Source organism: Sphaerodactylus townsendi, linkage group LG16 (genome assembly GCF_021028975.2).
Source record: "Sphaerodactylus townsendi isolate TG3544 linkage group LG16, MPM_Stown_v2.3, whole genome shotgun sequence".
NCBI classification, from domain to species: domain Eukaryota; kingdom Metazoa; phylum Chordata; class Lepidosauria; order Squamata; family Sphaerodactylidae; genus Sphaerodactylus; species Sphaerodactylus townsendi.
The window spans coordinates 27,964,964-27,985,361 of record NC_059440.1 but is presented as its reverse complement, the minus strand read 5'-3'; the positions used below and the strand labels follow the sequence as shown (position 1 = coordinate 27,985,361).

General features: G+C 49.0%; 1 protein-coding gene across 1 annotated transcript in view; it reads left to right on the top strand.

Annotated features, from left to right (window-relative positions):
• The window catches only part of TTLL10 (tubulin tyrosine ligase like 10), a 69,879-nt gene that overhangs the window by 33,355 nt on the left and 16,126 nt on the right, over window positions 1-20,398 (top strand). The window contains 4 exon segments of the mRNA XM_048519327.1: window positions 6,134-6,768; window positions 17,406-17,574; window positions 18,223-18,341; window positions 19,501-19,615. Of these exon segments, the coding sequence (XP_048375284.1) occupies window positions 6,134-6,768; window positions 17,406-17,574; window positions 18,223-18,341; window positions 19,501-19,615 (1,038 nt within the window).

The following is a 20,398-nucleotide window of genomic DNA, read 5'->3' as shown; positions in this document are numbered from 1 at the left end:
CCCCCACACCTCTCCTCCTTCCCCTGGGTCCATACACTGGCTTCAAGACGAGGTGTAAAAAAAAAGTCCTTTGGTCGGGGGGGAAGGGGCGCACGTGGAAAACTCAGATTTTGCGCCGGCTACATTTTCCCTAGATACGCCTCTGCCATTGACCTTCCAGATCCTGTCAAAACCACTATGCTGATGTTCCCAAAAGGAAAAGAAAATCTTAATTTCTCACCCAGGTTGCAGGTTCCGCATTAGCTGATGTTCCAAACGGTCCTGGAGCGTCGGAAAACCAGCATGTTGAGGAGAAGGACTATAACCTGCCATAGTAGATTTCTGACTGTAGAAAGCTGTTTTGTTTTTCATGGAAGAGCCTTCCATCATGTGCTCCCCCCCAACACACACACACACACACACACACACACACACACACACACACACACACACACACACACACACACCAGGGGTCTCAAGTGACACAACCCAGGCAAACGTTAATGACCCCGTTGAGATCGGGGCCAAGAAGGCAGGCCTGTGGAAAGGAAAAGGAAAGTACCGTTCTGATCCAAAACATTATTTCTTCTGCTGCATATTGTGAAACCTTGTGTGTGTGTGTTTTTATTTCCACATCATTATCTGTTCCCTTGTATCATTATCTCCCCCCTCAAACATGCATATTCTTCAGCGTGGCTAATGTGTCAATACATCCACATTGATACATTTTACAGATATCGTTATAAACGACATCCTGTGTGTCAATACTGCATAAATTGTCTGTAGAACAACGCGCACAAACACTGACGAAGCTATAAAACCGGGAGCGAAACTTGGAGAACTGAAATTATTTTTCAAAGGAAAGAAAAGGGAATTAAAGGGGGGGGGGGCATTTCCTCATCTCCAGTCAAATTCTAAGCTTGCAAAATGGAAGCTTCGGGGGGGGGGGGGCTGTTGTGCAAATGGAGAAGAACACCAAACTTTGCCCCTCCCTCTCAGCCTTCCAAAAACCCAGCCCTCAGAATAGCTTGGGAATTCTTCCAGTTCCAATCCTAACAGACCACTCTTAAAGTAGAAGAGTAGAAGAAGAGTTTGGATTTATATCCCACTTTTCTCTCCAGTAAGGAGACTCAAGGTGGCTTACAAGCTCCTTTTCCCTTCCTCTCCCCACAACAGACACCTTGTGAGGTAGGTGAGGCTGAGAGAGTTCCCAAGAACTGTGACTAGCCCCAGATCACCCAGCAGGAATGTAGGAGTGCGGAAACACATCTGGCTCATCAGATAAGCCTCTGCCACTCAGGTGGAGGAGTGGGGAATAAAACCAGGTTCTCCAGATTAGAATCCACCAGCTCTTAACCACTACACTACGCTGGCACTGGTTTAAGCCTTCTCATCTGCTTGTTGGAGCCATTGAATTTTGGAAGTGAACTTTGTGTTAATATTTCAAAATGATACCCAGGATTGCCCACTTGAACCAGCAGACTGGTACCGTTTCTCATGCAGGGGTCCAGACTTTACAGCCCCCTTTGAGTGGTTTTGAATAAGTGATAGTTGGCATCGGCTGCTGTACAGTCCCTCCCACTCTGGCGGCGCCTCTGGAAATGGCCTACACTTCCTCCCCCTATGCCTGGCAGGTTGTCTCCGGATACTGGATATCGTCTGTCACCCCCTCCTTCCCTATGACGTCCCAGCCTGCATCTGTGAATTGAAAAATCAAAGGTGTCATTACAATTTCAAAGGCTCTCTCGCCTGAGCTGCAGTTTAGCCGTTGCGGCTCACAAAAGAGGCAACGAATTATGATCTGAAAAATTCGGTGGGAGCCCAGCCATTCAGAAAGGCTAATGAACCTGAACAGCAGCTGCAAGGTTTCAAATGCCAAAGGCGGCGGCTGCAGGTCTCTTGCTGAAGAGCAGAAAGACTGGCCTCCCCTTTGGGCCGGTGGGCATGCAATTCCATGCGCCACAGGCATGGTGCAACCTTGCATATCAGCAAGGAAGAAGAAGAAGCGTTTGGATTTATATCCCCCCTTTCTCTCCTGCAGGAGACTCAAAGGGGCTTACAATCTCCTTGCCCTTCCCCCCTCACAACAAACACCCTGTGAGGCAGGTGGGGCTGAGAGAGCTCCGAGAAGCTGTGACTCGCCCAAGGTCACCCAGCTGGCGTGTGTGGGAGTGCACAGGCTAATCTGAATTCCCCAGAGAACCCTCCACAGCTCAGGCGGCAGAGCTGGGAATCAAACCCGGTTCCTCCAGATTAGATACATGAGCTCTTAACCTCCTACGCCACTGCTATGCCAAGGCTATGCAAAGTCTCCCCTCCCCCATTCCATTTCTTTATTGTGCTCAAATTTCCCTCTCTTTGCTTCCATCCCTTTGTGGTCCAAGTTCCGTTGGGAGAATTTCTAAATAATTTGTTCTTTTTGGCTCACCCACCATTTGCCACAGTTCCCTGCACCCTTGACGCTCCCGTCGCACTCTTGTGCAGTGGTAAAACCCTGCTAAGAAACGAGATCGACAATGCGTGTGTGACGGCGCTGAGATTCTGTCCGTGCTGCTCTGAATAATGACTTCATGTGCTTTTGTGCTTTGGTAAAACACCACACAAAAAGAATCTGGACGCTGGCATCAGAAACTGGCATCCTCGTAAGCAGTCAAACTCCATGATAAAGTTGGCATCGTGAAACAGGACCAGTTTCTCAGACGCAGAGCTTAAGCGCTCGAGTACAGCATGAGATGCAAGCGTGCACATATTAAATGCTTCAAAACCAGAAACAGAAGAGTGGAATATCTTTATTTCTTACCAGAGTGTGTGGGGGAAGAGGTTCCTTTCTCTGATGTATGAAAACTGAGGCACAACTTTGTTTCTGTGTTTTGCCAATTTCTAGTGGTTCCCAGCCTTCTTTCACTCACGTACCTCCTGGCAACTTATTTCCCTAAAATTGTACCCCCAAATTACCGTGTTTCCCCGAATATAAGACAGTGTCTTATATTAATTTTTGCTCCCAAAGATGCGCTATGTGTTATTTTCAGGGGATGTCTTATTTTTCTGTGTTCTGTTCGTCGGGCATGCTTCCAAACAAAAACTTTGCTATGTCTTACTTTCGGGGGATGCCTTATATTTCGCACTACAGCAAAACCTCTACTATGTCTTATTTTTCGGGGATGTCTTATATTAGGGGAAACAGGGTAGCAAACCCGTTATGTAATTTTTGCATACCTCAAATGATCTAGCATGTATCCCTGGGGGTACGCATACCCACGTTGGCACCACTTCTCAATTCAAATATGCTCGGTCCTCCAATTTTGGCATCTTTGCGTTGAATTTTGTGTATTGAATATATGCATCTTTCACAATATTTTGGCGCCCGTAAATCAGCACGATACGGATAACTGTGTATATAAATGGCATCATAAGTGGCATTATGTAGATGGGCACAGCATATAAATGGCATACAAAGTAAACAAAGGTACAAAGCCAAAAAAAGGGGGGGATGAAGAAAATGAATATAAAAAGGAGATGAAATGGGAAAATCTGCTTCTTGCTTTCCAAGCACATTTTCAGTTTGCGGTCGTGATGCATTCGAGCAGCATAAGGTGCACGCAACCCCTCTGTGGCCCTTTGCTAGAGCTTTAAATGACAGCGCGCTTGTGAAACTCACACACCTTTATTTCCCTGGGAGAAGGCAAGCCGGCTCATTAATGCCGGAAAAGTGTTCACAGTTCTAGCAACGGTTCCTCAGCAACAGTTGCTAGGAGACCAGCCCTTGTTGACCACAGAGGAGTTCCTTGGAGTCGGCCGGGGAAAAGCTGCCTTCGGATCCTGGATGCTCAGGGCTCTGGGGCCAAGCCGCCTGGACGCTCCACGCCGCCGAGCAAGCGCAAAAGCAATCTCCAAAGCCTGCTTGCAAAACAGGATGTGTAGCTCGTTTTAGATCTTCTCCATGGCTCATCTGCAAACCCGTTACACTAAAGCTTTACTCAGACCTTTAGAATACGCAGAGCAGAGGTTAGCTTTTCCTGTTACTTTTACTTCGCTTCTCGGGGACGGGGATCGAATTTTCGCAAGCAGGCCGCCTGGGCCCGAATCTTCCCCTTTTCGATTTTGCTTCCCCTTCGTGTGAATCAAATCCCTACGCTGTTTCCTTGTGCTGAGTTTTCACCGTAAAATGGATGCTTTTTCTAACGCTGATTTGGGCAGCAGTAAATCAGCATTATCAGACCCCTGATCCCACAAGGCCAGACTTGTCTATTCAGACTGGCAGTGGCTCTGAAGGGTCTCAGATCAAGGTGTTTCCCGTCACCTACTCACCTGATTATTTAGCTGGAGACGTCAGGCACCAAACCTGGGATCTTCTGCAAACACTTTCCCACTGAGCCATTAGCCCCATATCTTGCAGGCCTAGAGTTAATTAGTAACTTAGGAGATCAACACTGATCCCAGGTGGAAAACTCACAGTGTGACCTTGGCCCAGTTGCTGCCCCTCAGAGCCAGCGTGGTGTAGTGGTTAAGAGCAGGTGGATTCTAATCTGGAGAACCGGGTTTGATTCCCCACTCCTCCACCTGAGTGGCGGAGGCTTATCTGGTGAACCAGATGTGTTTCCGCACTCCGACATTCCTGCTGGGTGATCTTGGGCTAAACACAGTTCTCTCCGAACTCTCTCAACCCCACCTGCCTCCCAAGGTGTTTGTTGTGGGGAGGGGAAGGGAAAGGAGCTTGTAAGCCACCTTGAGTGTCCTTACGGGAGAGAAACATGGGATATAAATCCAAACTACCACTACTACTACTACTACTACTACTACTACTACTACTCTTCCTCTTCTCTAAGAAACTTCACAAGGACCTTGTGAGAGTAAAGTGTGGATAAAAAAAGGAGACAGGAAGAATCACTGAGGTCTTTGCAGGATAATTAATAATATAGACACGAAATTCTCAATCTTAGCTGTTAGCTCCTGGGAGACCAAAAAAGAATAAATCGCTGACAATTTAGAACCTGACCAAAAAGTAAATTGGCCAGGATAAGCCCCCGGCAGTACCCCATTATGGATAGGTACGTATCATCTGTAGGCTACTTGGTATAAACTTAAAGCTGGGTAGTTTGCCACCGGGTCGAACAAATACCTCTGTATGAGAGTGAGGACTCTATCAGTATCGCAAAGCCATATCCCAAATGTATTTGACGACATCATATTCTGGCCCATTCTGGTGTTAAAATAGCCCCCACAGGGCTGAATCCGGCCGTGGGCTTTTCATTCATTCTAGCAGAATCTGGAAGGTTCTTGTCACTGGAATAAAGTGCCACCATTAGTGGGACGGGGCCACAGGGCCCAACCCATGCTTCTGAGGGAATAAACAAAACTGTCACTCACGAGCCCTTTGGGAGAGCCTTCGAGTATTTTCCAGTCCCTGAGACACCAGAGTCAAGTCTTTCATAAACAGACAAGGCTCCTCTTGACTTTCATCTTAACAAATTAAATTTGGCCTCATCAGTTAAAAATGGCCCCCCATCCAATTGTCATTTGGACAATCTACCAATCTGATCAACTGAAGTTTGCTGTCCCTGTCATGCCCCCAGAGAAGCTCTTATTATTTTCTTATTAAGTGTCAGTTTCCCTATAGATAGTATGGGTTTAGTTCCTTGCATAGTGTTCTAAGGGAGGGAATTTTAGTTAGAGACCCTGTCCCTTTAAGAAATCTTCCCAGAGGCAGTCTTCCTTTAATTTCCCAGCAATGCCCCTGTTTAGCTCAGTCAGTCTAAGGTGCCAAGGGAGCTGGAAGGCTGCAATAACTGTTACGTCTAAGGTGTATAGAGAACATTAAGTCTATGGTGTATAAAGTCTAGAGACCATAAAGTTAAGGTGTTAACAGATTAGAATCCAGATAAAGGACATTGAAGGAACCAAGAGGAATGATAACTGAGGAAATGGATGTTGCAAGACCCTTAATATGGCTGTATTGACTTGGCCAGTGAAGCACTCTGGAGATTCAAGTGTGGTCAAATGAGAAACCATCTTGCATTCCTCAAGGGATTTTCACCCTTCCATCCCCCTTAGAGAAGGTCAAACAATTGTCTTCTTGACTTAGAAAGATGTTCATGGAGGCCAAGTGAGACAAGTCTTGGATTAACTCTCAGGTGATCTTTGGTTCTTTTCACAGCCACTGTCCGGAGCATAAGTGGGCATCCGCGAGACAGTTGCCCGGGAGGAAATCTATCTTCTCCCCTTTGACCAAGCAAGGTGGACCTGCTGAAAAGGATGCCGATGATCAGAGAAGCACATCGGAGTCCCAACTGGGAAATGAGAAAATGGTGCTCAAGGTAGCGAGCGTGGTGGAATACGCCAGCAACTGTGAACTGGGTACCAGTGATCAAGTGGAGGCGCTGGATCTACAGGGCTTCCCCAGAGCAGGTTCCACGGCCTCCAGAACGAATGACTTGAGCACAGGTCACATGACAGAGGTCAGCCAAGGCCAGTATCAATCTCTACCCCCAAGCACCGGAAGTTTGAGTGAGGAAGGTGGTGGTGCTTCAGTTGGGGGAGACGTGGCCCAAGAGAGAGGGTCTAAGCAGGGGTCTCCTGAGCCAGAACCGGGGACTCAGTGCCAGGAGACCGGCATGAGCGTTGCAGCATCTGAGCAGATTCGGGACTCTGCCAGTATGGCCAGAAAGTCTAATTCCACCTCAAAGGTAAACTCCAAGGGGCTCTTGGTGGGTGTCAAGCGAAACAAGAAAGGTAAAGCCGGGACAAAAAGAGGTAACCAGCAACCAGATGGACCTCCGTCAGCAGACGCAGGTGAATCTCAGAGCCTTCTTTCTTAAAGGGTAACAGCCATGTAGTGGCCACGCCTCCAATGTCTGCCATTTATAGACCGCGGCCCCCTTTTGCCCACCAAGAAACTATTTCAAGTATACAGTAGACGCTTCCATGCCTGTACACCAAGGTAAACATATGCTTCTTTTCTGAGCAAAGAAAGCAAGGCAAAATATTGGGATAGGACCAGAGTCCTCCTAGATGGCCCCAGGTGTGGGGAATAGTTGATGGGAGGGTCTTCTGATCTCCATAACTTGGATTCCACAAGAGCTGTCCTTAGACACACAGATAAGAGCTACCATGCCCACCCAACTCAGGGGTGTAGCTCCCTAAAACAGTGCCCGGGGCTCACCCTGGGCGCCATGCCCCCCCCCCCACAGGCAACATTATGAAGTGAAAGATGGATAGCCTCCATGTCAGTCAAGCCAGCATGATGCAAATTCTGTGGAGGTTGGTGGTGGAGGGGAACCAAAAGAAGGTAGAAGGTATAGGGCCAAAAAACAGGTGGCCACCATAGCTTTCAAGGAATTGCCCGTGGAAGCCAACGGTTGGCTGCTGGAAGACAAGATGGTGGACCGGGGGCCATTGTTAGGAGATTGTGTAATAATATTGGTGGGCCTAGAAACTGCTTCCATCCTTGATATTCCAGTGACTTTGGCTCAAAACTCAAGCAAGCCGCTTCCTGTCCAGGACTTCATAAAACTCAAAGCATCTAAGGGAGGCCAATAAAGAGTGGATTAGAATTATGGAAGGACCAAGGAAAACCCGCTCCCATTAGTATGCAATTTGGCTGAAGGCTAAATTTTTAAATGCATTAATAGGACTATTTTGGTGAGAGATGGGAGGGAAGGGCAGAAGCCACAAATATTTGTACGTCGTAAAGGCACAACAATCTTGTCATTTCTTTCCAGCAATATTGGCCGCTAATGGCCCTGTTACAACAATGGTAATAAAACGGATCTCGGGATTATTACAATGAGAGAATAACACCGGAAATAAAGAAATGGCGCCGAGAAATACGTTGTCTTTAAAGAAATGCAGCCAAGTTCCTGAAGGCAGATTTTAGGCAGGGCTTGGGTTGCTCACTTTGGGAAGGTATAAGGGTGTAAAGGGGGGGCGTCTGGGGATGGGTAGAGATGGGACGGAACGCTAAAATTAGGGGGCAGAGCTCAGGTGGAACCTTGTGGGTCATGGGTGGAGTCTGACAGCATCTGGAGTTTGCTGGCATTGCAAGAGCCGCTGTCATAGACAGGAACCAACAGACAGTCCGGACACAGTGATTCAGCGAGTGCAGTGGTTTATTGAGTATCCAAGGCTAGGAACAGAAACAGCGACCTGCAAAAACAACATTGCTGCCACAGGATAGTTCAGCTGCAACCTCTCTTTTATAGCCAGGTTCCTATTCCCAAGTGCAATATCCTCTTGCAGCTGGGTTAGTCTGGCTCCTGTAAGGACTCAGCATCCAAGTAATCTTGCCCCATGGCTGCTAATCTGCTACTGCGTCTCTTCTGCTGTAACCTAGCAAGTAGTTTCCTCCTGTGTGGCTCCTAAGCCTCTGGAGACGGGGTGTGGGGTGTGTGTGTGTGACGGAACTGGCAGAGTCCCTTCTGGCTCATTGTGAAGAGGCTAAAGACCCTCAGAGCTACACCTGGCTGGGGAACCTCAGAGCTTGGGCCTGGCTGTGAATCCCCTGCCTGCATGCCCTGCCGGAGCCTCTGGATCTGGTCCTGCAGGGACCAATGACTGGTCAGGCTCTGTATTTACAGGCGGTGCCTGTGGGTCTGGAACCAAAACTGTCCCCTCCTCTCCATCTGAGTCCTCCTCCCAGGGGTCCCCAACTAGCTCAGGCTGAGCCCAAGCAGCTGCTTGATTCTGCAAAAGTTTAGTGGTTGGAACAATAAAATACTATCCAGCTTAGCGATAATAAACAGGCTCCCTGCATGGAGCTTGGAGAAACAGCACAAAATCATGACACCACCCCAAGCATTCACTAAGCGTGAAATCAGCAAGTGTCGGCACCATGCCAGCAACAGGGGCGTACCGCCCAGGGGGACGTACGGGTCAAATTACCCCGGGCTGTGGCCATTTAATCACAAGGAGGGGGCGGAAAATCACACCCCTGTGGCATGGGCCATTGCTGTGTTCAGATCTGTGAGTTGGGGGAATGCTCTATAATGTGATGGTGACTTTGAGATGACCTGGTGCAAAAAAAATGTTGTTTGGTTGTGGTGGTGGAGGGTGGCCACCAACGGGGGGCGGGGGTGTCTGGAAAACTCAGATTTAGCACCGGGCTACATAAGAACATAAGAACAAGCCAGCTGGATCAGACCAGAGTCCATCTAGTCCAGCACGCTGCTACTCGCAGTGGCCCACCAGGTGCCTTTGGGAGCTCACAGGCAGGAGGTGAAAGCAAGGGCCTTCTGCTGCTGCTGCTGCTCCTGAGCACCTGGTCTGCTAAGGCATTTGCAATCTGAGATCAAGGAGGATCAAGATTGGTAGCCATAGATCGACTTCTCCTCCATAAATCTGCCCAAGCCCTTTTTAAAGCTACATTTGCCCTAGATATGCCTCTGGTCAGCAACCCCTGTTCCAAATGCATTGACTTTAGTGGCCTTAAGAAGGGTGTGTAAATCTGTTTTTGGCCAAAGCTGGGGTCAATTCAGCAGTCTCCAGTCCCAGCAGACAAGCCAGCCGAACGGACACGTAAAAGGGCCCTCGATTCTCACTGGACAGAGTTCAGCCTCTGAAGTAGATGCGTGTTCCCCACCTCCCAGGAGAGGATAAAAGCCAGACTGGCGAGCGATCCCCCATTGCAGCAGCTGCTGATTTAAGCCCAAATTAATGCTTTGGATAGACTGCAAGCAAAAAAAGGGAACTGTTCTAATAATTGAGCACCGGGAAAGGGAAGCCCGATTCCAAACATAAAGGGTTGGAGGGGGAGAGGCCCGGGAAGGCTGAGGCTTAAATCAAGTGCGTCAGAAAATGTGCAGCGGGCAGAGGAAGTTCACCTTTAATCTTGAAAGGGAAGAATCCTGGGGGCTGGTCTGCTTTGATCTGCTCCTTGTGTTGGCAATTACGAGTCTCCGTGCATCAGGCCGAGACGGGAGTGTGTCTCGACTTCACAAGGGGCCCCGCCTTATCGGGGCCCGAGATCAGTGGTGGGATTCAAATAATTTAACAACTGGTTGTTTACAAGCACCGTTTTAACATCCGGGTCTGCCGAAGTGGTGCGAACCGGCTGAATCCCACCACTGCCCGGGATTACCGCTGGGTGTTCTTCCTGGCAGGATGAAGTGTTTCCAAATGACATGGCATTCTCACGGGCAGCGGAAGCAGCCCGTGTGGTTCAGGGGTGTGTCCTGCATGTATAAATAGCGTCTAACTCGCCCTATGAAAAACCGTACGACCGGGAACCACGACGCAAACGTCTCTGCAAAACCATCAGCGAAAAACTGAATGGCTTAAACTCTCGACAAAAAAATGGAAATGAAAGAGGGAGCACCCACTCATCTCTGCTGTTGGAGCACTCTGGGCTCTCTCTCGCACCCAGAACCACCTACTCTCATTCAGTCTGCAAAACACGTTCGGTGCATGATTTTAAGATAGACTTGGGGTTTTTCCAGCAGACCTGGGAACATCTTCTTTCTCCAGCATCTTTTATTTTTGGACCAAACGTCTGTTCTGACGGAAAAGTTATAAGGAACTTGTTCATAATTTTGTGGTAGATCAGTCCTAATGACCCCCCCCCCCCATTTCATCCTATCCATGACTCATTTTTTATAACTTCACTCTGTGAGCTCCTTGTGGCCTGTCTTTATTTTGGGTACTTCTGCTTAACTTGTAAGATCCTGGATGCATCACTGATAGTTCAAGATAGGAAAGGCAGGGGCGTACCACCCATGGGGACATATGGGGTCAATTGTCCCTGGGCTGTGGCCATTTAGTCACATGGGGGTGGAAATTTCCCCCACACCCCTCCTCCTTCCCCCCACTAAGTTCAAGAGCTGGTGCAAAAAATGTTGTTGGTCGTGGTAGGGGAGGGCGGCCGCCCATGGGGAGGGACGGAAAACTCAGATGTTGCACTGGGCTACATTTTCCCTAGATTAGCCTGTACACTCCCACACACGCCAGCTGGGTGACCTTGGGCTAGTCACAACTCTTCTGAGCTCTCTCAGCCCCACCCACCTCACAGGGTGTCTGTTGTGGGGAGAGGAAGGGAAAGGAGATTGTCAGCCCCTTTGAGTCTCCTGCAGGAGAGAAAGGGGGGATATAAATCCAAACTCTTCTTCTTCTTCTTCTTCTAGATACGCCTCTGAGGAAAGGCCCTTGTCCCTCTAGCAGTAGTGTCAGGGTCCACCTCCTCCCTTCCTGCCATGGGGCCCGGAACTTTTCTGTGCCCCTTCGCACTTCCAAACGATTCCATCCCTGCTTCTGTTTCTCGGGCTTCCAATCTCCAGGTGCCGGCTGGAGATGACAACTTGTTTCCAGGCAAGAGAGATCATTTCCCCTGGAGAAAATGGCCGGAAGGTGGACTTGATGGCGCTATGCCCCATCGAAGCCCCTCCCCTTCACAAACCCCACCCTCCTTAGGCTCCACCTCCAAACCTCCAGGTATTTCCCAACCTGGAGCGGGCAATCCTATCTTGTCCCCACCAGGGCTGGGCAGTCCACCGTCTGGGGCAGAGCTCAGGGTGGCTGGTAACCTTAGCGAGGCTCCTGGGGCTGACATCACAGCCGCCCCATTATGAGCTGAGCCGGGCAGCTTCTAGAGGACCCATGGCTTCAAAGCGGGAAGATTCACCACCAACTCCCCTGACACAACAGATCTGCAAGAAAAGGCTTTTTTGCTTTCCGCCCTTCTTAGTCCTCCGAAGACCAACTTGCTTCTCAGGTTAGCCGGTCTCCTACACCAGGGCCTGGCTGGGGAGGGGGGGGGGTCCCTGTCCGAGCCAAACCCCGAGCTTCACCTTTTATCCTAACTGCTCATCAAGGGGAGAGAGAGAAAAAAGGAGGAACAGTCCGGCGGCAAAGAGACGGCTTCTCTTTCTTTCTCCCTTTCAAGATTGCAAAACCTTTCTTCTCCTTCGCCGCCAGCCGGCTCGCATTAGAAGGCACGGCCTGGCTCTCGACTGCGGGAAATATTTCTTAATTAGGCAGCGAGAGGTTCTCGAAAGCGCTAATGAGAGGTGTGCGGGAACTCTGGTCCCGGTCAGGCGATTCTCCTCTCAAGAGCCAGCATTAATTAATAAGCCCAGCAGCAAGGGGGGAATGAAGTGCTACAGGCCCCTGCTCAGAGGTGTATCTAGGGAACATGTCGGCCGGTCCACAATCTGAGTTTTCTCCCCCACCCCCCCCCGTATGGGTGGCCGCCCTCCCCCACCACAACCAAACAACTTTTTTTGCACCAGGTCTTGAAGTCAGCGCATGGACTCGGGGCGGGAAGGAAGAGGGGTTGACTAAATGACCGCAGCCCGGGGACATTTGACCCCATCCGTCCCCCATGGTGGTACGCCCTTGCCCCACTAGAGCAGGCAGCTATCGAAACGACCTTGAGTTGAGTTGCACCGTGCCCCACTGCGCCTGCTCAGAACCCTGTTCCGTCAGACGTGAACACATGAAGCTGCCTTTGGCTTAATCAGGCCGTCGGTCCACTAAGCATGGTATCGTCTACTCAGGCGGGCAGCTGCTCTCCAGGGTCTCGGGCTGAGGTCTTTTCCATCACCCACCGCCTGGTGCTTTTAAAGCCAGGGATTGGACACACTTGGGGCTGCCTTACACCGAATCAGAACCTGAATCCATCAAGGCAAATATTGCCTACTCTGGCTGGCAGCAGCTCTCTAGTCTCAGGTGAGGGCTTTTTCATAACCCCCCGCCGCCACCGCCGCCGCCAGATTATTTCACTGGAGATACCAGGGACTGAACATGTGACCTTGTGCATGCCAAGCAGATACTCAACCATTGAGCCACTGGCTCCTCTCGAAAAGGTTTGTCCCACTCAACCCTGGGTTGGAGGCCTTTTTTGCACAAAGGTTAGCCACGTTCCAGGAACGTGACTATGCAGTATGAGAGCCAGCGTGGTGTAGTGGTTAAGAGCAGGTGGATTCTAATTTGAAGAACCAGGTTTGATTCCCCACTCCTCCACTTATCTAGTGAACCAGATGTGTTTCCACACTCCTACATTCCTGCTGGACTAGTCACAGTTCTTCAGAATTCTCTCAGCTCCTCTCTCAGCCCCTCTTGGGAGCAGCAGTGGCGTAGGAGGTTAAGACCTCGTGTATCTAATCTGGAGGAACCAGGTTTGCTTCCCCACTCTGCCGCCTGAGCTGTGGAGGCTTATCTGGGGAATTCAGATTAGCCTGTGCACTCCCACACACGCCAGCTGGGTGACCTTGGGCTAGTCACAGCTTCTCGGAGCTCTCTCAGCCCCACCTACCTCACAGGGTGTTTGTTGTGAGGGGGGAAGGGCAAGGAGATTGTAAGCCCCTTTGAGTCTCCTGCAGGAGAGAAAGGGGGGATATAAATCCAAACTCTTCTTCTTCTTACCTCACAAGGTGTCTGTTGTGGGGAGGGGAAGGGAAAGGAGCTTGTAAACCACCTTGAGTCTCCTTACAGGAGAGAAAGGTGGAATACAAATGCAAATTCTTCTACTCTTCTTCTTCTTCACTCCCTGTTCCCTGCTCTGCTCTCTGTGACGCTACTGGGGGAAAAGACGCAGACCCGCTCTTATCAAAGTGCTCTGGCTTCTAGGATGGATCGATGAAAGATCTTTAGAAAGCCGTGGGAAAGCCGCCGCCCTCCGTTTAGGCTTCCAGTGGAACTCACTACACCTTGAAGCAGGTGAGGTTCACCGAGGGACAGTGGAAAGGCGCGACTCAGCTAGGGGAACCAAACACCCCCACCTGTTAAGCGGGGAGGGCACTTCTTAAGCTGGGTTGTGGACGAAAATAACTCTGTGCTCCATGGGAGAAGGCAGACTAGAGCCATGGTGGCAAAGCTTTGGCACTCCAGATGTTATGGACTACAATTCCCATCAGCCCCTTCCAGCATGGCACTAGAACCCTGAGCAACAACTAGGATTCATGGAGATGAAAGACAGGGTTCCAAAGCAGCCAAGTTAATAATAGTGGATGTGTATCGAGGACATGTTTCAAGCTGGAGAGCATGTGGAACCTGTTTTTTTTTTTTACATCCAAGACATTTTGTACTTTCCTAGGGCTCAAATTGTAGGGGGCCCATCATGATATCTAGAATGGCTTCTGAATCCCCGCCCCCACCCCATTGTAGCTCCCTGAAAACTAGCTAAGAGGTTCACAATAGGGTGGCCAAGTTGTCTCCAAACATTTCCTAATCTGCAGCCAGCAACTTAAAACCACACCCCTCCAAATCTCTCAGCTGTAGATATCTGTTCCTCCCTCCCACGCCTGGCGGGTTCGTCCTTATCACATTTTAAGCAGGGAGCTTTTTAAAGCTAGGAGTGCAGCCAGGAGATAATGCCGCTTGTTAGAAGCGACCAGCATTTCGGAACGTTTTCAGGGAAACGTCCTGATTGGTCCATCCGCTCATAGATAGCAAAAAGCCCAAGAAACATCTGCCTGGCATCAAGGTGACGTCAACTTCTGTGAGTTAACTCTCGAGTCAGGTTCTCGAAAGCCTTGCTGGGAAACGGGGCAACCCCGTGGACCAGGCGAGGCTGGCCAAGATACTGATAGTTCAAGGGTCCGTTTTAAGATTTGGGCCCCCATCTCAGACAATAATCTACCTCTACCTTCCCTTTTCTGGCTGGTGCTAAGGTTGGGGTCATGGTGGCCCTCAGTACTCTGCGTAATGGTCTCTGAAGCCCCAAAACACCCCCGAGAAATAAAAAGGGGAAAGAGAATCATTTGCCAAGAGTCCTGGGTGTGCAGCACCCTTGGGCCCCATTTGCTAGCTGCCACCCCCGCCCCACAAACACTGTTAGTTAGATATTCAGTAGAGATACTTAACAGCAGAGATGCAGGAGCCGGGAAAGAAAGATAGCCAGAGATACTTTTGGGTTGCTTTTTGTGTAAAAATAGTTTACTAGCTTAAAGGAAGGGTTACATGGAATAAAAACAACAAATGCTATACTGCTCTGTTACATATTTACAGTAGTAGTCACAATCTAGTACTACATCCTGTGGCTATTTATCTAGTCTTGTGGCTTTGAACGTGTGTTGTGTTCAAACAAAGAAACAGGGCTAGCTTTATAACCTCTGGTGTACGTGCTTGCTAACATGTAAGCAATGGCGATTTACTGAACAATAGCTAATCAATAGACTGGGTCACAAAACAGTGACCTCAGCAACTTGTTTACATGCAGACGGTTAACCCCTTAGTAACTGAATTGTGGCAGGCACTAGCAAAATCCCAACAAACACCCACAAGCACCCAGCCCCTGTTAGCATTTCCACCCTGCTAATCAGCATCCTGGTTTTATACCTGCCCAAGCTCCACCCCCCACCTTTCTCCAGCCTCGCCATTGGTTCCTTTCAGCTGTCCTACCTGGGCAGCAGAGAATGCTCACTAGGTCTTAATGCACCTCTCCTTACTTCTTCCTGGCTCCTGTAGGGCAGACATGAGCTGTTTTCCTCACCTGTTGTATTTTAGTGTCCCCGAATGCAAAGGGAGAGCCTCCATCTTTAGCAGCACAATCCCAGGCGTGATTACTCAGAAGGGATCTGTGGGGCTTCGTTCCCAGGAAAGCGTGTCCAGTTTTGCAGAGGGGGTGAAGAAAGGAAAACTGAACTTGTCTTTGTTAGAGGCAAATGGAAACAGCAAACAGCTGGGAGGGCTACTCCCTTCATGCATGGCGTTTTGGGGGGCTCTGGACGGCCACTCTAGGAAACACGATACCGGGGGGGGGGGGGGAAATGTGACTCTTGGAATCTTGGGGTGACATGATAGCTGTCTTTAAATATTGGAAGGGATGTCACGTTGAAAAGGGAGCAAGCTTGTTTTCTGCTGCTCCACAAACTAGGACACAGAGCAGGGAAAGAGATTTCACCTCTTTAAAAACTAAGTGTGTAACACCCTAGCACAGACCCTCAGTCTTAGAGCTCAGGGGTGTATAACAGGTAACCGAACCCAGAGCCAATTAGCTACTAACCTGACTGAGCAGGTGAGGAGGTTGTTACTCATCCCTGGGGGTCCGGTTGTTGCTGTAAGTCTTTCCCCCCTAATTAATTGGCCTGCTTCTATTTCTTGGCCTCGGGAGAGTTGAATTGCCCTCCTTGTATGCTCTGTGAAACTCAATAAGCTTTGGGAGGACTTGTGAACATCTGGTGGCAGAATGAGACAGAGAAGGCAGGGCATGGATCCGTCTGCTCCTCCAGACAGACTTTCGTCTGCTTGTCCAGAACCAGATAAGATCTGCAAAGTGTGGATTTATTTATCTATGGAATTTGTCATACAGCACAAATATAACAGCTTTAGGAGGTTGCAAATAGCGTGTTGGGGAAGAACTTTGCACAGGTCTCTGTTGGGATATTTATATTAGGAGAGTGGAACAGAAGAGACAGATTCTCACTTGCTTTTTGTATAAATGAGTTTACTAGCTATAAGGGAGGGTTACATGGAGATAAAATAAGAAATCCTTTCTTTCCTGTTACGTATGTACATTACTGTACATTTGGTTACATCTTATTACTTCATGTATCCCAGTGTAATTTCCCATGGCGTCTGCTCAAACAAAGAAACAGAGTTAACTTTATCACTTCTGGTGTACGTGCTCACTAGCATGTAAGCAAAAGTGATCTGACTGACCAATGGCTAATCAATAGACCAGGTCATAAACAGTGACCTCAACAACTGGTTTAAATACAAAGTTAACCCTTATAACTGACTTGTGACGGACAGTCTCTCCCCCAAAACGACTTAAGTTCATTTGGGTTTTTCAACAATCGCTAAATTAGTGATCTTTTTGCAAACTCCTGGGAGCTTGGAACCATGACATGATTCTCCTCTCCTGTTATCTTTACAACAACCCTGTAAAGTATGTTAGCCACAAAGAGAGAATAGAACTGTCAGGACGCCTGCCGGCAGCCATACTTGTCCACCACCAATCCAAAAATTACAGGAGGAACAAACAAACAAACAAACATCATCTGCGCTGCTATGTCACTTTCTGGGCAAAACCAAAAGTGGCATATGGGAGCTCTAGGAATTTCTGAAAACTCTATGGTTTTACCCTAGAGATCCTGGCAATTCCTAGAGCAACCGTATGTCACTTCCTGTATTAGCATTGGCAATGCAATCCTGCATCAAGTTTTATCCTTCCAACACTCTTGATTTCAATAGACAGGTGTGAATAGACTTAGGATTGCAATGAGTGGTTTTTGTGACTGAGTGGGGCTTTAAATCAGATATCCCAAGACCCAGTCTGACAGTGTGGCAACTTCCACCCCACTGATCTTCCCTCCCCACAAATAAAACATAACCTAGATACATATAGCTGACTGAAACAAAATTCGATCCTTTAGTCTCACCTTTTATCTTCTGCATATATGTGGGATTTTAGACTGTGCTTCTCGGAGCAAAGACATTTCTCTCTCTCTCTTTTTGCTGGAGGGTTCCCTAAGTACATCCCTTCCTTTCCATATCAGGTTTTCCTAACTTAGCCGAAGGGGAGCTGATGAACGAAATCCAGTCCAAAGGGAACAAATCCATCCTGAAAGCATCGCCACGAATGAACCCACCAGAGGAAAAGAAGCCAGAGGAAGCTCCCGGATCGGGGCCATTCTTCTACATCGGGGGAACAAATGGGGTTGACATGTAAGGGTGGTTAGAAGGGGAATTACCCTTATTCCCTCTAAGGGCCCCTTTTCCCCATCAGGGGGTGCAAATGCCTCCCAAAGTCTCCCCATTCTTTGATTTTGGAGTCTGTAATCACCAGGTCTGGTTTCCAGCCAATATATCTGGAATCCTCCATTGCTCTGGTAACTGACTCCAAATTACGTTACCCAGCTCCAAGTTTTGTACAGAGTCCCATGAATGTTCTACCGTTTGCTGTTCCTTCCGCTCATTTGCATATTCCCTCCCCCTCCTAACTCAGCAATCGTGTCTTTGTTGGGATTCTACATACAGTTGTCTCTGCATTTGTTTTGTGTGGGCTGTTTTATCAAGGCACAGGTCAGCAAGTGTTCATCAGTGAAACACCACACATAAAAAGAATCGTCATGCAATTGTATGTACATCACAGCTCCTTTTTTTTTTGCAGTGTTTTAGCAGCATTTATTTAGGAGAAGCTATAAATAGGCAACCCCGACTGAGATCCTTTTCTCTCCCCAGACCTCCCTCTCCCTAGGCTTCCCCCCACCCCCAAATCTTCAGGAATTTGACAACCTAGAGTTGGTAACTCTATAAGGATACTTGGACTATTCCTCCAAACATATAAAGTCCTCACCCCCCTTTTTGGCGCAGAGTGAATCTCTACTGCAAGACCAAAGGGTGGCAACGGATCTGTGACAACCGCAGGGAGGATTACATCCTAAAGTGGTGCGAGATCAAATTTCGAGACACCTATTACAACTTCAGGGAAGGTAAGCGGGGGTCTAAGAGGGATAGGGTGAAGAGCCAGCGGAGGAGAACTGACTTCTGTCAAGTCAGACCACGGGGCCCATTGATTCCAGAATCATCTACTCTGACCGGAAGAAACGTTCTTGGGTCTCAGCAGGGGCGTATCACCTAGGGCAGTGGTGGCGAACCTTTGGCCCTCCAGATGTTATGGACTACAATTCCCATCAGCCCCTGCCAGGATGGCCAATTGGCCATGCTGGAAGGGGCTGATGGGAATTGTAGTCCATAACATCTGAAGGGCCAAAGGTTCACCACCACGGACCTAGGGGAACATATGGGGTCAAATGTCCCCAGGCTGTGGCCATTTAGTCAGGTGGGGGGGACAGAAAATCACCCCACACCCCTCCTCCTTCCCCCCAGGTCCATACACTGACTTCGGCCTGAACGGGAAAAGTTGACCCCAGTCGTGGTGGGAGGAACAGCACGCCCATTTGGGGGTGGGGGTGGGGGCGGGAGCGGGGTGGGGAACACTCAGATTTTGCACCGGGCTACATTTCCCCTAGATACACCTCTGGGTCTCAGGCAGGGATATTCCTTTCTCTGTAACAGTCCCAAGCTCCTTTAACTGAATCTGAAGCTGGGACTTTCAACATGCAAATTTGATCCTCCCAGCATCAAGCTGCATGCCCAACAAAGTCTGCACCGTGCCTTAACCCCAGCAAAACCCCCAACAATTGTCCTCTGTTGTTTACCCCTGGAAAACCAATCTCCAAAAGCAGGGGCTAGTCACCCAAGGTGCACTGCCTCCAAACATGGACGTTCCATCCAGTCATTATGGCTAACAGCCTGTCTTATATGAATTTGGCCACTACCATTTTAGTAGAGTAGTCAACCTCCAGGTAGGGCCTGGAGATTTCCCGATAATACAATCAACCTCCACAAGACAGCGACTGGTTTTCCTGCAGAAAACAGCTGCTTTGGCGATGCAACTCTATGGCATTGTGCCTTGCTCAGATCCCTCCCCTCCCCAAACTCTGCCTTCTCCCAGCTCGTCCCACAAAATCTCCAGGTATTTCCCAACCCAGAGGTGGCAACCCCAGGCTGTTACTGTGTCTGGGGACAATGGAGTTCCATATGTTTATTGACCATTGCTTCCTCTTCCACCGGATTGCGGTGCTCCAGGGGAACAGCTGCTTTATCAGATCCCGAACAACAAACTTCTCACCACAAAAATTGGTCTTTTGGTGAACCTCCGGGAGTATGAGCGGGTGATCAGGAAGATCTCCAGGAATGCAAAGTAAGCCTTCCTTTTCAAGCTCCCGTTTTTTTTAATTGTATAGATCCGATTTCAATTTTCACTTATTGCACATGGTGGCTGTTGGGGATCACACAAGTTTGTAAAGCCACGGAATTCTACAGCAACGGCTACAGAACTCTGTTTCTAAGAGCGCCACCACGTTCGAGAAGAAAGAGATCAAGTTTTATTTATTTATTTATTTATTTATTCGTTCGTTCGTTCGTTCGTTCGTTCGTTCGTTCGTTCGTTCGTTCGTTCGTTCGTTCGTTCGTTCGTTCGTTCGTTTATTTATTTATTTATTAGATTTAATATACCGCCCTATCCCAACAGGGCTCAGGGCGGTGAACAGTATAAAACATCATAAAATAACAATTTAAAACAGTTACATTCTAAAACAGTAGCCCACAACCCCACATATAAACACAGAAACAGCCCTCGAGAAAAGAACTAAATGGAGTTACAAGTGTTAAAGACCCTTATAAGCAGAGGGGGATACGGGCACGGGCATGGGCACCATCAGCGGCTGGACTCTCCGAAGGCCCGGTGGAACCATTCGGTTTTACAGGCCCTGCGGAATTCTCCAAGGTCCCGCAGGGCCCGGATAGCTGGTGGTAGAGTGTTCCACCAGGCCGGTGCCAGTGCCGTAAAGGCCCTGGTCCGAGTAGAGGCCAGCCGCGTCATTGAGGGGCCAGGGATCTCCAGTAAGTTGGCCTCTGCTGACTGCAGTTCCTAGTCCTCAGGGTGCTAAGATACGCTTTTATCCTGTGGACAACGCATACCGAA